This window comes from Anas acuta, chromosome 17 (assembly GCF_963932015.1).
Source record: "Anas acuta chromosome 17, bAnaAcu1.1, whole genome shotgun sequence".
NCBI lineage: Eukaryota > Metazoa > Chordata > Aves > Anseriformes > Anatidae > Anas > Anas acuta.
In genome coordinates this window covers 5,407,158-5,420,033 of record NC_088995.1, presented here as the reverse complement: position 1 = coordinate 5,420,033, position 12,876 = coordinate 5,407,158, and the positions used below count along the sequence as shown (strand labels likewise).

At 52.8% G+C, this 12,876-nt stretch overlaps 1 protein-coding gene across 4 annotated transcripts in view; it reads left to right on the top strand.

Annotated features, from left to right (window-relative positions):
• The window catches only part of NF2 (NF2, moesin-ezrin-radixin like (MERLIN) tumor suppressor), a 33,197-nt gene that overhangs the window by 3,918 nt on the left and 16,403 nt on the right, over positions 1–12,876 (top strand). For all 4 annotated transcript variants that reach the window (XM_068653600.1, XM_068653602.1, XM_068653599.1 and 1 more), the window contains exons 3-10: positions 300–422; positions 2,401–2,484; positions 6,018–6,086; positions 6,526–6,608; positions 7,027–7,102; positions 7,392–7,526; positions 9,725–9,799; positions 11,135–11,248. In XM_068653600.1, the coding sequence (XP_068509701.1) occupies positions 300–422; positions 2,401–2,484; positions 6,018–6,086; positions 6,526–6,608; positions 7,027–7,102; positions 7,392–7,526; positions 9,725–9,799; positions 11,135–11,248 (759 nt within the window). The remainder of the gene's footprint in view (positions 1–299; positions 423–2,400; positions 2,485–6,017; positions 6,087–6,525; positions 6,609–7,026; positions 7,103–7,391; positions 7,527–9,724; positions 9,800–11,134; positions 11,249–12,876) is intronic.

Here is a 12,876-nt window from a genome sequence, read left to right as displayed (position 1 = left end):
AAGGCTCCTGGCTGCCCAGCAGTTGGAGGAGCGATGGATGTGTCTCTGCATCCAGCTGCCTCATTTCGCATGCTGTTTGCTGCCTCACATCATTCTGAGCCCCTGAACTGTTTGTTTGTTTGTTTTCCTTTTTTAACTCTGCTTTCTGCACGATGCAGGTTGTTTTATCCCTCCTAGACGTCTGAAGTGCTTGACAAAGGACGCGTTGATCCTACCGGGGAGCGGCGGTGTGGCAGCTGCAGCAGAGGGGGCACGGAAGCAGCTAGGAGGGGTAACTGAACGGCTCTTGTGTCCCACAGGTTCTGGATCACGATGTGCCGACTGAGGAGCCCGTCACCTTCCACTTCCTAGCCAAGTTTTATCCTGAGAACGCAGAGGAGGAGCTGGTCCAGGAAATCACACAGCACTTGTTCTTCCTGCAGGTGAGCGCGCTGCTTGCCAGCCTGAGGGTGGAAGGAGCCGGGATGAGCAGAAGTGCCAGAAAGTTCTGAGAAAGTTGGTCAGCAAAAAGCGGCTCCTCGTCGTTACGCTCCCACCCCCTGAGTGCAGTTGTCCTCAACAGCAGAAGTTCCTTAAAATAGGGCCGAGATGGATGGAGCAGTCACAGGTGCCCAGACGGGCAGGAAGCTGGCGGTCAGGAGTGATGAGGTGATTTGTAAGATCAGTGTGGGGTAGCGAAGGAGGATGGATGTCAGCTGCGGGCAGGGATGACACGCACAGCCTCACAGCCTCTCTGCGGGGTGTGGATATCAGTTGTGCTGAGAGCTGGCTGCTGCCTTCCGAAGAGATCACATTGTGGTGGAGAGCGGGGGGAATTTTTCCCCTGTGCAGAGCGCACACAGCCTGTTTCGTGTTCAGGCTGCACGAGGTTTGCCTCTTCACAAACCGCCCCTCAGATAACTGGAGCAGAAGCACATCCCAGAAGCACACCTCCGTCCAAAGCTGGTGGCAGGAGGAGAAGGGAAAACCTGACTGACCCAGCTGTACCCGCAGCTCGGGCTCTCGTGCCAGGCATTTGGAAACCGTGGCTAACGGTTCTTCAGGCATTTTTTCTTTCAAGTGCTCCACAAAAGGTGTTACTGTGATAAATCAGCTCAGGTGATGCTGTAGCAGTGCTGGTAACGACGTGCTTCTATCACAGAAGCTTTCTCTTTCAGCCAAGATCAATTTTCTGAAGCTGTTTCCTATCAAGGGTTGTGTGAAAAAGATCTGAGGGCAGGAGTGTGCCAGGCTTCAGGGTGCCCTGTCCTTTGTGACGGGCACAGACGTGAGCTCAGCGGCTCCTCGGTGCTCCTCCCAGTTCGTCTTTGTTCTTCAGAGCTAGAGGACTTGAGATGCAAAATGCTGCTGTTAATTTCCAGAGGCTGTCTTGTGCTCTGGTGTCTCCTTCGGGCTATTTTTAAATGTCCAATTTGCCATGGGTTTCAGGCTTGATAAGGAAAAATGCTTTCGGCATCTTTGAAAAGAAGGAAATGAGAGGAAAAGCAGTTAAAGCTGCGTTTTAAAAAATGCAGACTGAGACTTTTCTGCCAGGATTTCTGATGATGGGAGAGGAGCCTGCATCCCTGTGCCGCGTGAGAGCATCAGGGACGCACACAAGCTTGGAAAGTCCCCTGTTTGCCTTAATCCCTCAAAAAGGTTCTCCTGCATTGTGCTGGAAGTGACTTTGGGGATGCAAAACGTGCCGTAGGTTCAGATGGGTGCTGCTGCATCCCTGTGACAATCCGTTCAGGTCTCCTGGGGAAATGGCACTGTTTTTTTAAATAGGAAAATTAAGTGTGCAAAAACATAAAACACCGAACGTGAAGGGTTGAATTTTTGAACGCACAGAAGCCAGGCAGCATAAAGCAGGGGCTCTGGGGAGCTGCACGTTGGCTCTCCCGGGGTTGTGCAGGAGCTGCCAGAAGCAGCACCCCCGAGGAGACCTGCAGCTCCCCTTGCTCTCTGTGGGACTGCAGCGAGTTGCCCCCCAGCGCAGGTGAGCACCGACTCCTAACGAGGCCTGAATATCCCAGAGCGACACCTCGGCGTGCTCAGGGGCTGAGCTGCGAGCTTTTTCATTTTAATTCAGCGTTGTGTATAGACACCACGCCAACCCCCAGCTGATGCCTTCGAAGGCTTCATCTCCGCACCTACACGCGGGCTCTTTTCTCCCTCTGCCTTTCGCCGTGGGTTACAGGTTGTCATTTTCCACCTTATAAATTTAGTTCTTCTCGCAAACCTGTCTGCAAAAGGTGGCCTGTGAAAGGCTGAGCCCTTCCCTCCGGAGACACCAGCAGTAAGGAGCGTCGGGCAGGTTGTTAGCTGTGGGCTGGCAGTGCTGCTTCAAACGAAGCGCAGCCATCTGCTCTGCATCGCTCCGCTGAGCATGTGTTCTGTGTCCTTTTTGTCTGGGGGCAGGTGAAGAAGCAGATTTTGGACGAGAAGATCTACTGTCCTCCCGAAGCTTCTGTCCTGCTGGCCTCCTACGCCGTCCAAGCCAAGGTAGGCACGGAGGGGATCCCAGGGCGTGCTGGCGTGGCTGCTGGGAGCCAGGCGCTGTGCTTCACCTGCTTCCCGAGGCCAGGCAAGTTATTAAAAATTCACACGTGATGGGACTGTGCTGGCGACTGCCTTCTCAGCGCTGATTTTTGGCTGCCTCTGGACGTTGGACAGATTTTGTTTTCTCTTTCCAGGACTCTTTAGCGAGCGCTCAGCCTGTGAGCTGCAGGGCCTGCTTGAGTGTCTTAGATTCCCCGAGCTCCCATCTTTTTGGAATCTGCTCCCTGCTTTTGCTGTCGTAGCCAGCAGCAAACCAGCAACGGGACTGGCAGCTCCACGGCTTGTCCTTGTGAGAACAGCTTCATTTGGAGTGCTGCAATTTGCCCCGTAGATGTTGCAGTGGTAGAGATCTCTTCCTGATTCCTCCCTTTGAGGTTTGATTATGGATGTTTGGCCTCTCTAGGCAGTGGGAAAACTCAGTGGTCATTAAGTTCCCCTCATCCCTTGGCTGAATTCTCCTTTAGACCCACAGTCAGTGTTTTGCCAAGGGTTTTTTTTTAGAAGAGCACCGTTTTCTAGCCTGGAGCGTGCACCCCCCAGGTTCGGAGTTGGGGACGCCTTGCTGGAGAGAAGTCGTTTATCCCCGTAATGTAACATGAACTAAATTGAGTTTTCCAGCTAATCTCCAGCTTGTGGGCAAAGATAATGTCATTGGGAAGGAAGAGGAGTTGCTGGAGCCCGATGGCAGTCCAGCTACGTTATCGCCACAGCTTCGTGGGCACAGCCAGCAACTTTTGGGTGCTCTTCAGGGAGAGATTTTGGCTCGCAGAGTCACAGCCTGTGCTGTGCTGGGTGTCTGTGGCTGGGTCTGGCCCCTCTGCCCATCCCTGAGGAGCAGCAGGGCAGCTCTGATCCATGAGACCTCCCTCGCTGGCCACAAAGGATGGCGGATTTGCCTCTGTTGTCTGAAGAGAGCCTGATCCAGGCTCGGTGGAAGTGGTCTGTTCATGTTCCTGGGTTTCCTGATAATTAATATTCCTCATAACCCATCAGTCCATGCCCAGTTTGTCTGAATCCAGCACTGGGTGATGTGCAGCAGTACTGTGTTTGAACGCTTGGATTCGCTAAAAAAAGATGCTTTCTGCTCATAAAGCATTGATGAAATCATATTTTCTTAGAGAGACTCATTGGCCAGGGAAAAAGAGTTGCTTAAAAAAACCATCTCTATCTGTATGAAACACCCAACGCTTTTATTAGAGCGTGTGAGGAAACACTCGCTTGGCTTTTTCTCCTTTGACCTGCCGAGCTGAGGGTCCCAGGGGAGGACACGTCCCCTTGCCAGAACAAATAAACCCCTGGGTGAGGATGTAGACAGGGATCAGGGCACCTCTCCTTACCTTGCACGTCCTGATTCTGCAGAGGTAGGGAGAAGATGGAAGAGGGGTGCCTTTTCTTGTCTTAGCTAAAGCTCCTTTCACGTCTGCTTTGGACGTGGCTTTTCCCTGCGGCCCCTCTCATAACCAGGTCGGGGCAGGGCTTCCCCTTCTGCTGTTTTCCAGGGAAATGGGGAGCAGAAAGCGTGTCCCCAGTCCCGAGCTGCAAAGAAAGGTGTTGCGAGTCCCCTCCTTCCCGTTAAATAGGGCGATGGTGTCCTTTCTGGACAAGAAAGCAGCCGCTGAGCCCGGTAATTTCTCTAATAACGTGCTGATTTGCATGATTAGGGCCGTGGCAGCCTGACAAAGCATCAGCGTGCTCGCATCTGATGTAGCCAGCTGCTCCACAGCCAAGTTTGCACCGCTGCTCAGCCACCTACCTGAAATAACTGAGCAGGCAGGCGGGCTGTAAAAGTAAAAAGCTTATTTATTTCTACATCCTTGTGTTCGGTTGGGGAATTACTACGTGTTTTCCCCTCTAGACCTGCAATCAAGCCACCCACACCACTCTCAGATCTTGGAGACGATTTGGGTTTCAGGGGGCAGCGAAAGGCTCGGGTCTGTTGGATAACGCGTCCCTGCACGAAATGCCAACATCTGGGAGGTTTTTTCCATCTCTTGCCCCTCAGATGCAGATCTCTGCCCTGCTGCTCTCCGTACTTCAGATCTTGCAGCACTTCAGCGCTAGCCCCAGGGTCTCGGGTTTGTTTTTTCACCCCAAACAAACACTGTTCAGTGCTAATAGCTGGCAGCCCAACGTGCCCGTGGCAGTAGAGGCCAGGGGTATGAATGATGCAAAGGCAACTTCCATGGGGAACCATGAATATTAACTGTGCCGTGCAATTAACAGGAATTAAAATTCTATGACAGTTGGGAAGTAATTATTTAATTGAAAGGTCTTCGAAAGGGTGTTTGCTGAATCACTTGAGCCAGCGTAGACTGCAATGCTTAAGCCATTTGTTGATTTTTTTCGGTTGTGAATAATTAATGTCCTCAGCCAGGCTCCCTCTCGGTACGGGTATTCCTTTGGGACATGGCAATATTTTTCACCGTATGAAAATCACATAATCCATACTTAGGTTTGGATCTCCAGAGCAGATCACAACAAAAAAAAATAATCGCGTTAATCCTATTTGCTCTCATTTTCATCCCCTAGCAATGATTTATTTCCCACCTCTCCAAGGTTACCGGGGTTGCTTCCCTCGCTAGTTGGGTGTTTTTATTTTGCTCTTCCCTCTTGCTGTGGGTCCAGGAGACGTGCACCCGCAGTGTGCTGCTGTCCGAGGAGCTCTGAGCTGGGGGACAGAGAATTGCCACTGCTCAGCACCCTCCCGAAGGAAATCCAGGGCGGTTTTGGTGGATTAATTGGAACCTGAGTCAGTGCCGGCTCTGACATGCTTCTTCGGCGTCTGCACTGGCTCCAAATCAATATTTGTGTCTTTAATCCCTGCTCGCCGGGTGTGAGGCATCCTTTGGGCTGCTGGTGCTGAGCTGGGGGGCTGCAGCCCGACACAGCTCCTGGCATCGGAGCGGGAGGTGAATGGAAATCGCGGCGTTTCCTCTACGTGCCTCACATCTGTCATCCTCTCTGCCTCAGCTCGCTGGGTTATTCGAGGTGCTGCTTTCTGGCTGTTTCCTGCCCTCTTGTGCTGTAGAGGAGGAGGTAGATTCATTTTCGCATGCACTGCAGGGAACGCTCGCCTTTTGAATCTGCTAATAGGCAGTCGGAGTCCTCCGTCACTTGATGCGCTGCTCCAAAAGATGTAAAACTAAACAAATGCCAGTAATTACTGCCTGCACTTCCCAAATCGGATTTGGGTTCCGTGGCCCCGTTGAGGAGCAGCCCCTCTGGCAGAAAAGCTGACACCTGCCCGAGAGGAGCCTGCAGTTGCCTGCCCAGCTCCTGTCGTTCATTTTAAACGTTTGTTCATTAGGAGGGGCAAAGAAAATGCATTTATTAAATTCCCCGAGCAGCACATGTCCGCAGCCCTGACGGGCCGTGATGCTGGAGGGTGTCAGCGGGCTGTGTGCTGGCTCCCCTGGGGGTGGTTTTGTGGGGTGAGGAGTTTTGCTGGTGATGCTGATGGCTCTGCTTCTTTGCAGTATGGGGACTACGATCCCAACGTCCACAAGCGAGGCTTCCTGGCGCAGGAGGAGTTGCTTCCAAAGCGGGTAAGGAGCCTGAGTGAGCAGAGGAGCAAATTTCCAAGCTCGGTAGCATTTGGGTAATGCAGAGAGGGGCTCCGAGGGGCTGCCTGCCGGGGAGCCCCCTGCTTTGGTTGTGCTGGACTTCCCTATTGAGGCAAACAACCCAAAAAGATCTACCGAGGGAGGAGAACGCAGTATTTATCTGACTTTTTAATAAACCCAGAAGCAAGTATTTTCCTTCCAGTGGTTTTCAGAGTTTCATTCTGTTTCCTCTCAGTGACCTGGGGACTGCTTGCGTGCTTGGAGGGTTCAGTGACCCTGGGGAGGTCGTGGGGCTGAGCGTGCCCTGCTGGGAGAAGAGGCAGGCGCCTGTCAGATCAGCCGGGGGGCTCGGGGGTGCTGCTGGAGGACTGGGACAAGAGTGGCAGCGTGACCTGTGTCTCTGTCTCCCTGTCTATCTCAGGTAATAAACCTATACCAGATGACCCCGGAGATGTGGGAGGAGAGGATAACAGCCTGGTATGCAGAGCACCGAGGCAGAGCAAGGTGAGCGTGTGCTGGAGTGGCCTGGGGGTCAGGATCCCTCAACCCGGGGAGTTTTAAGGCTTGGGCAGGGGATGGAAGAGCTCTGCTAACAGCGGGGTTGATCCCAGCAAGCCTCTGTCACAGACCCACAGCGGAGATTTTCCCTTTATGCTTAAGGGATTGGGAGGGGGACAAAGCCAGGCTTGAAATGCTGCGTCTCGCCGGGCAGGCAGCAGCAGCCATTAAGATGCTGGCAAGCTGCAGGCTGGGATTTGCTGTTGGACTTTATTGATCCCGCTAGCAAAGACAGGCTTGACCCGTGCAATAGAGGCAGGCGAGGTTTTAAAGCATTGTGTGCGCTCAGGATCAGAAAGAGCAGCCATCTGACCCCCTCTGATCGTGCAAACAGCTGTAACCGGCCTTTCTTTTTGTCTGGCAGAGACGAAGCAGAAATGGAGTATTTGAAGATAGCTCAGGACTTGGAGATGTATGGAGTGAACTATTTTGCAATTAGGGTGAGTGCGCCTTGGGGGTCACGTCTTCAAGGCGCTCAGGGTTCCTTGCTGGGGTAGCTCTTGTGTGGTCTTCATCTCCTGTGCTCCCCTGAGCCTGCGAGAGGCAGCAGATGTGGGAGATGTCTGCGGTGTGCTTTGCTGCCTGGGAGGAGGCAGAAACCCTTTAACATGCAGTGCTGGTGGGTTGCTGCTTGGGGCTGGTTCAGGAAGCTAACAGTGGCTTGGTTCGTGTCAGATCATCTCTGAGTCGAATAAAAGGGTCTTCTGCTCTTGTCTTTCCTCCCTTTAGAATAAAAAGGGCACTGAACTGCTCCTTGGAGTTGACGCCTTGGGTCTTCACATTTATGACCCAGACAACAGGTTGACCCCCAAAATCTCCTTCCCGTGGAATGAGATCCGGAACATCTCCTACAGCGATAAGGAGGTAAGGATCCAGCTCCCCTCTTCCTGGGGAGCAGTACCTGTAAGAACACAACTACAATTTAAAACAATTTCCCTTAGCTCTTCTGTCTGCTGTGCTCGCTGTCACCAGCATAGCTGAGGGCAGCTCAGCTCTTCCAGCTGAAACCTTCATTCTTGGTCTTCCTGCAGCTTTCCTGGAGTGGGTGCACGTGAGGTCAGTTGGGAACTGTTTTCTCAGTTGGTTTTAGACTACCTCCAAACCCACCCTGTAATTCTTTTGCAAACGGAATTGCTGCTGATGTGCTTAGCCCAAATTTCACAGTTCAGGAGTTGAAATCCCTTCTTTACTGTATGCAGGCCCTTGAATTATGAGCTGTAGTGAGAGGTCTTCCTGGTGAGAAGAGCTCTTGCTTCCTGCCGTATCGTTGCATCATCTTGAGTTCTCAGGCGGCTGGGCTTGGCCTAACAGCTGGAATCTTTTTAGGAGGCTGAGTAATGTAAGCCCACTGTAAGATAGATATTTATTAAATCCAGGCTGTAAATACAAATCTTCAGAATTGTTGGCCACCAAAGCCAGTGGAGAATAGCAGGAAAATTGGCTGCGGACGGGAAACCGATCCACTCGATTTTTTCAATCTGTGACTGAAAGAAAACCAGCTGCCTTCATGGTAAGGGAGAAAATTAACTTTTTAATTAAAGTGTTTTCCAATCCAGACATGATATTGATCAGGGTAAAAGCTAAAGGTTTCTCATCGGCTGCATTTATTGCATGCCTGGTGAAGTTCTGGGGGGAAAAGGCCATGCTGGATTTCTTCTCACTTGGTTTCCTGCTCAAAAACAAAGAGCTCCATAACTTTGCAAACCAGCTCAGCTCTCAATGACTTCCAAAGGCTTTTCTGCCCGTGGCAGAGCAGTGCGGTGGAGGCTGCCTGATCATGCGTTGCCTCCGAAATCTGGGGATTGAGGGCCCCGTTACTGGGCCTTGACACAAAACTGTAACAGATCTTTCTCCTGGGGAAAGGACCTGCCACCTTCCATCAGGGCAATAATCTGCCTAATAAGGTGACCACAAGTGGAACTGACGTGATAGTAAACAGGCTTAATAGCTGGCTATGACAGCTACATCGACACGACAGAGGTATTCAATCTGTTGTAACAGAGATTGACTGTTTGCGTGGAACCACAATTCCTCCCCCGGCCTCTTTCTGCTGTGGCTTTCGGTGGCTGGCGTGGATGCTGCTGGAGCCGAAGCCCGGGGCCGTTCACGCACGTCTGCCTGTGTGAAAGTCTTAAAAGATTGGCTCTTAAACTGACAAAACAAAACACTGCCAGGGCGAGTTGTGCCGAGCCCTTTCCAGGCAGCACAATGTAGTGACAAATAGGGCTGCTGTAATGGGCAGAGGCTGCCTGCTCCAGCACTAGCTCTTCAGCCAGTTATTTCTGTAGCGTCAGGGGGAGTGATGAAATATATGCATGCCTCCCGAAAAATGCGGGATTGCAGAGCACTCCATCTCTTCAAGTATCCTTTGGTTGGTTCAGAGCCTACCCAGGGGCTAGTCACAGGCACTCTGGGTTCTGGCGGTGCCACCTTTATCCTCTGGAGAGAATCCCGGTGGGAAGGTGCAGGGAGGAGGGTGAACCCGGGACAAGGTCAGAGCTGCTCGGTTGGCACAGAGTGTGAGCGCATGTTAGAGCAAGGGGATAAGCTTTTTGAATTGCAGAGCAGTCTCGTGATGTGGCTGCGTTCCGGAGAGCAAAATGCACAGAAAAATCCTTTGGAGGAGCCCTTACAAGTGGAGGTGCTACCAGGAGGAAGAGCTGCTCCCCTTGCCCTATTCCCAATTCAATCCTGCCCATCCGTGGGGTAGCTGGGCTGGTTCTTCCTCCCTTTGGAGGCCTCTTCATTTTCTGCTGTCCCTTCTTAGTCCTCGACAGCTTTCAGGGGAGCAGCATCTTGATTTGGGAAGCTGTGGAGCTGCCTCTGCCCTGTGCAAGGTGATCTGCAGAGGCTGCCGGGCACGGCTGCTCCATCTCCTTGGTGGCTTTTGCTCCTGGTTCCCTTGCTTGGCTAAAAGCCACGGGGACAGCTCCCAGCCGTGTTTGTCTGCCACTGCTGACCTCCTCTGAGCCAGAGCTTTCCGTAAGGCTTTTATAGCGGCGTTCTTATTAAATGCAGAGCACTCAGATAATTCAGTCCCGCTCTATTTTTTTCCTTTTCAGTTTACGATTAAGCCGTTGGACAAGAAGATTGATGTTTTCAAATTCAATTCATCAAAGCTGCGTGTGAATAAGCTGGTAAGTCCACAGACAGAGTAATTTTTATTGTCTGCTGCAGTTGTTTCTGCAGGCAGTACGAGACAATGTTCTTTGGGGGCTTTTCCTTCGAGCACTCGGAGGGAGTGTGCTGGCCTGGATGGACTGTAGATGTGATTTGGTTAGTGGTTACTGCTCAATCATAGCCTCTAGAAGGGGGGAAGATCAAGCCAAGCTCCTTCACAGAACCTTTCCCCCACTCCTCTGTTTTTGTGCTCCCTTTCTGAGCTCTCAGGGTACGTCTGACCTGCATGGCAGAAGCATGGAGTAAGTAAAACCTTCTTCTCACCCCAGTCTTTGCTCCACGTTCCTTTTCTTCTCCTGCCGATCCCTTCCCTTCTGCCCTGTGGTGTAGGTTTCCCTCTTTTTTTGGTGAGGCACTGACACCAGAATTGTAGCCCTGGCTTTTCCAAGGCTGATCCCTGCTCGGGACACTCTCCTGGTGTGAGGACAGAGGGGACCACGTTTAACTGCTCTGCCCGGTGTCCGTGTGGGACACAGCTTCAGCTGGTGTTCAGGGTTTAGTGTCTGGAGGTGTCCTTTGGAGCCTTTGGAGCTTTGATCCAGGTTCTGGAGCAGCTGCGTGCTGTTAGGTTGCACAGTGGCCCTGTGGAAGGCAGCAGGGGATATCTTTCACAGCCTTTTGAGAGAGAGAGGGGAACTTTGCTGCCCTGCCACGAGGGAGAGGGGCTTTCTCACAACAGCTTCATTCCCTGCACTTATCAGGGTCGTAGTGCTGTAACTCCTCTGACTCCAGAGTCCCTTGAGATCTGTGAAATGGAAGACAGGCATGCGAAGTGGTCCTTTCAGAAAAGAATCAGAGCTTAGAAAGCTGCTATTATTGCTGAAAAACATTCTGAGCTTTCACTAAAAATATTCTGAGCTTTGCTAACCCTCCCCTGCTATTGCCACTTCCCTTGTCTTCCTCCTTGGGTAGCAGAAGAAGTCACACAGAGGCTCAAAACCCTTCAGCAAGGATACCTGAAGGCTTGCAAGGCAGCTCTCGATGAGCCTTCTGTTTGCCAGTGGTCCTGCTCATGATGGAAAATATTTTTCCTTTCTTTTTTTTTCCCATCTGAGTGCTTTAACCGCCCTTTTGGGAGAAGACACGAGTTAACCTTGAGCCTCAGGAAAGGGAGCAAAGAGCTGATGATGGCCAGGGTGTTCGGTGTGGGACCGAGGCTGTGCCTTGCTCCCTGCCCCTTCGTGGGTACAGTTTGGGGTCAGTGGGTGGTAGCTCTTTGTGTCAGGGGTGCAAACACCTCGTCACCATGCTTATAGCTGTTTCTCTCTGCTCTTCACCCTTGCCTGGAGTAGATCCTTCAGCTGTGTATCGGCAACCACGATCTCTTCATGAGGAGGAGGAAGGCAGACTCGTTGGAGGTCCAGCAGATGAAAGCGCAGGCGAGGGAGGAGAAAGCCAGGAAGCAGGTGAGAGACATCTCGTGCAGCCGGGCCGGGAGCCAGCATCAGAAATGCAAATGAACTCGGGGAGGAACAGTCTCCAGCGTGACATCAAGCACATGGAGCAGCTTTGAGGGAAGGGCCAGCCCAACAGCTCTCCTTAGCAGCTCGCTCTCGCCCTGCCCGTCCTTCTCCCCTTGGCTCTGGAGGCTGCTGGCAGCCAGAATCCAGCCCAAAAGTCGGGAGCAGAGCTGGGAGGACGGGAGGGCAGAGCAAACCTGGCTGTCCCGGCGCTCGGAGCCAGGGTGGCTGCTTGTAGCTGGAGCAGGGGCTGCGAGGGGGAGCTGTGCTCTGCTGTGGCTCTTCATCTCGTTTTTTTTTTTAATGACTCGGTGATGGAATGCGCACCGACGGGCCGGGGCGTGCAGCCTGCATGCTAATTTCCACCCTGGCCTCCGTTATCTGCCGCAGGTCAGCCCAGGCAGCGAAAACTGCTCTTCGGAGGCAGCAGCGTGTAGCCAATGAGTATATATCAGCAAATTGGATTGTATGAATCATTGTTTTCTGCTCGTAGACCTCTTCTACTCACTGAAACCCACACAGCTAATCTGAGCGCTGCTGCTCGGAATATAAATGTCCGTTTCACACCAGAGCCGCTAGATAGCAGCAGCAGAAGCCGAAGCAGCCAGTCGCACCAGGAGTGCCTTGCTCTCAAGGGACTGCTAATTTGATGCACTTCGTTTGGCTTCGAGCATGTCCACGGAGTGCTGGAGGAGCTAGGGCTGAGCTGCTCGTCCTGCAGGCACCTCCTGAAGCGCTTCTCCCTCCTGGGGTGGCAGGAGGGGACAGGACACGAGTGCTGCTGCAAGGGCAAGCAGGGCAGCTCCGCTGGGCAGCAGGGCTTCAGAGACAGGTTTTGGTCTCGTGAGGTTTTTGGAAGTGTTTGGGTAACGCAAATTGGAGCTGAGACCTCGCGTTGGGCTGCTGGGAGAGGTGAGGGGGGTGCTGAAGGTGAGCTGAACTTAATTCTTCCCTGGAGCTCTCCAATTTAGAGCTCTGGTGCTCGTCAGGAGGGGTCAGGCTTCTGCTTGGGCTGGCTGCCCGCTCCCGAGCTAGCCACCGTGCCGTCTGGCACGCTCTCTCCTCCCTCCCCAGGATCCACAGCTGCTAACTGGTTCCAAACAGTCCCTTTACATCAGGACTCCTTGTTAATGGCAGCCCTGAGCGGGATGCAGATCGTAACGATAATTGATGAAGGGAGCCTTTAATAGAAGGAAGCCGAGCCGGAGCAGTGGGCGTCCTGCTTCCAGAAAGCAGTCGGTGTCCGAGGAGCCGAGAAATGTCTTGTCACACTTATTTCCCTTATTAAACCCAGCAGGTGGCCTGCACGATGCTGCGAGCCCGGGGTGTGGCGTGGATATTTCTAATGCACCCAGCCCCGTGGCGCTGGAGCGCTCAAGCCCGGCGTGTTAATTAACCCGATGGCTCCCCTTGGCCGCTGGGCGAGCGGAGAGGCAGCTGCGTGGCACGCTGTGGCTGCACGACTTGGCTTTTCCCCCTCCTGGGGAAGCGTTGCTGTTTTCTGCAGCTCCTTTTGTAGCTGCAGGGGGGTGGTTGTGGATAGGGGCGGGTGGCCAGAGGTGGCCACGATTTTC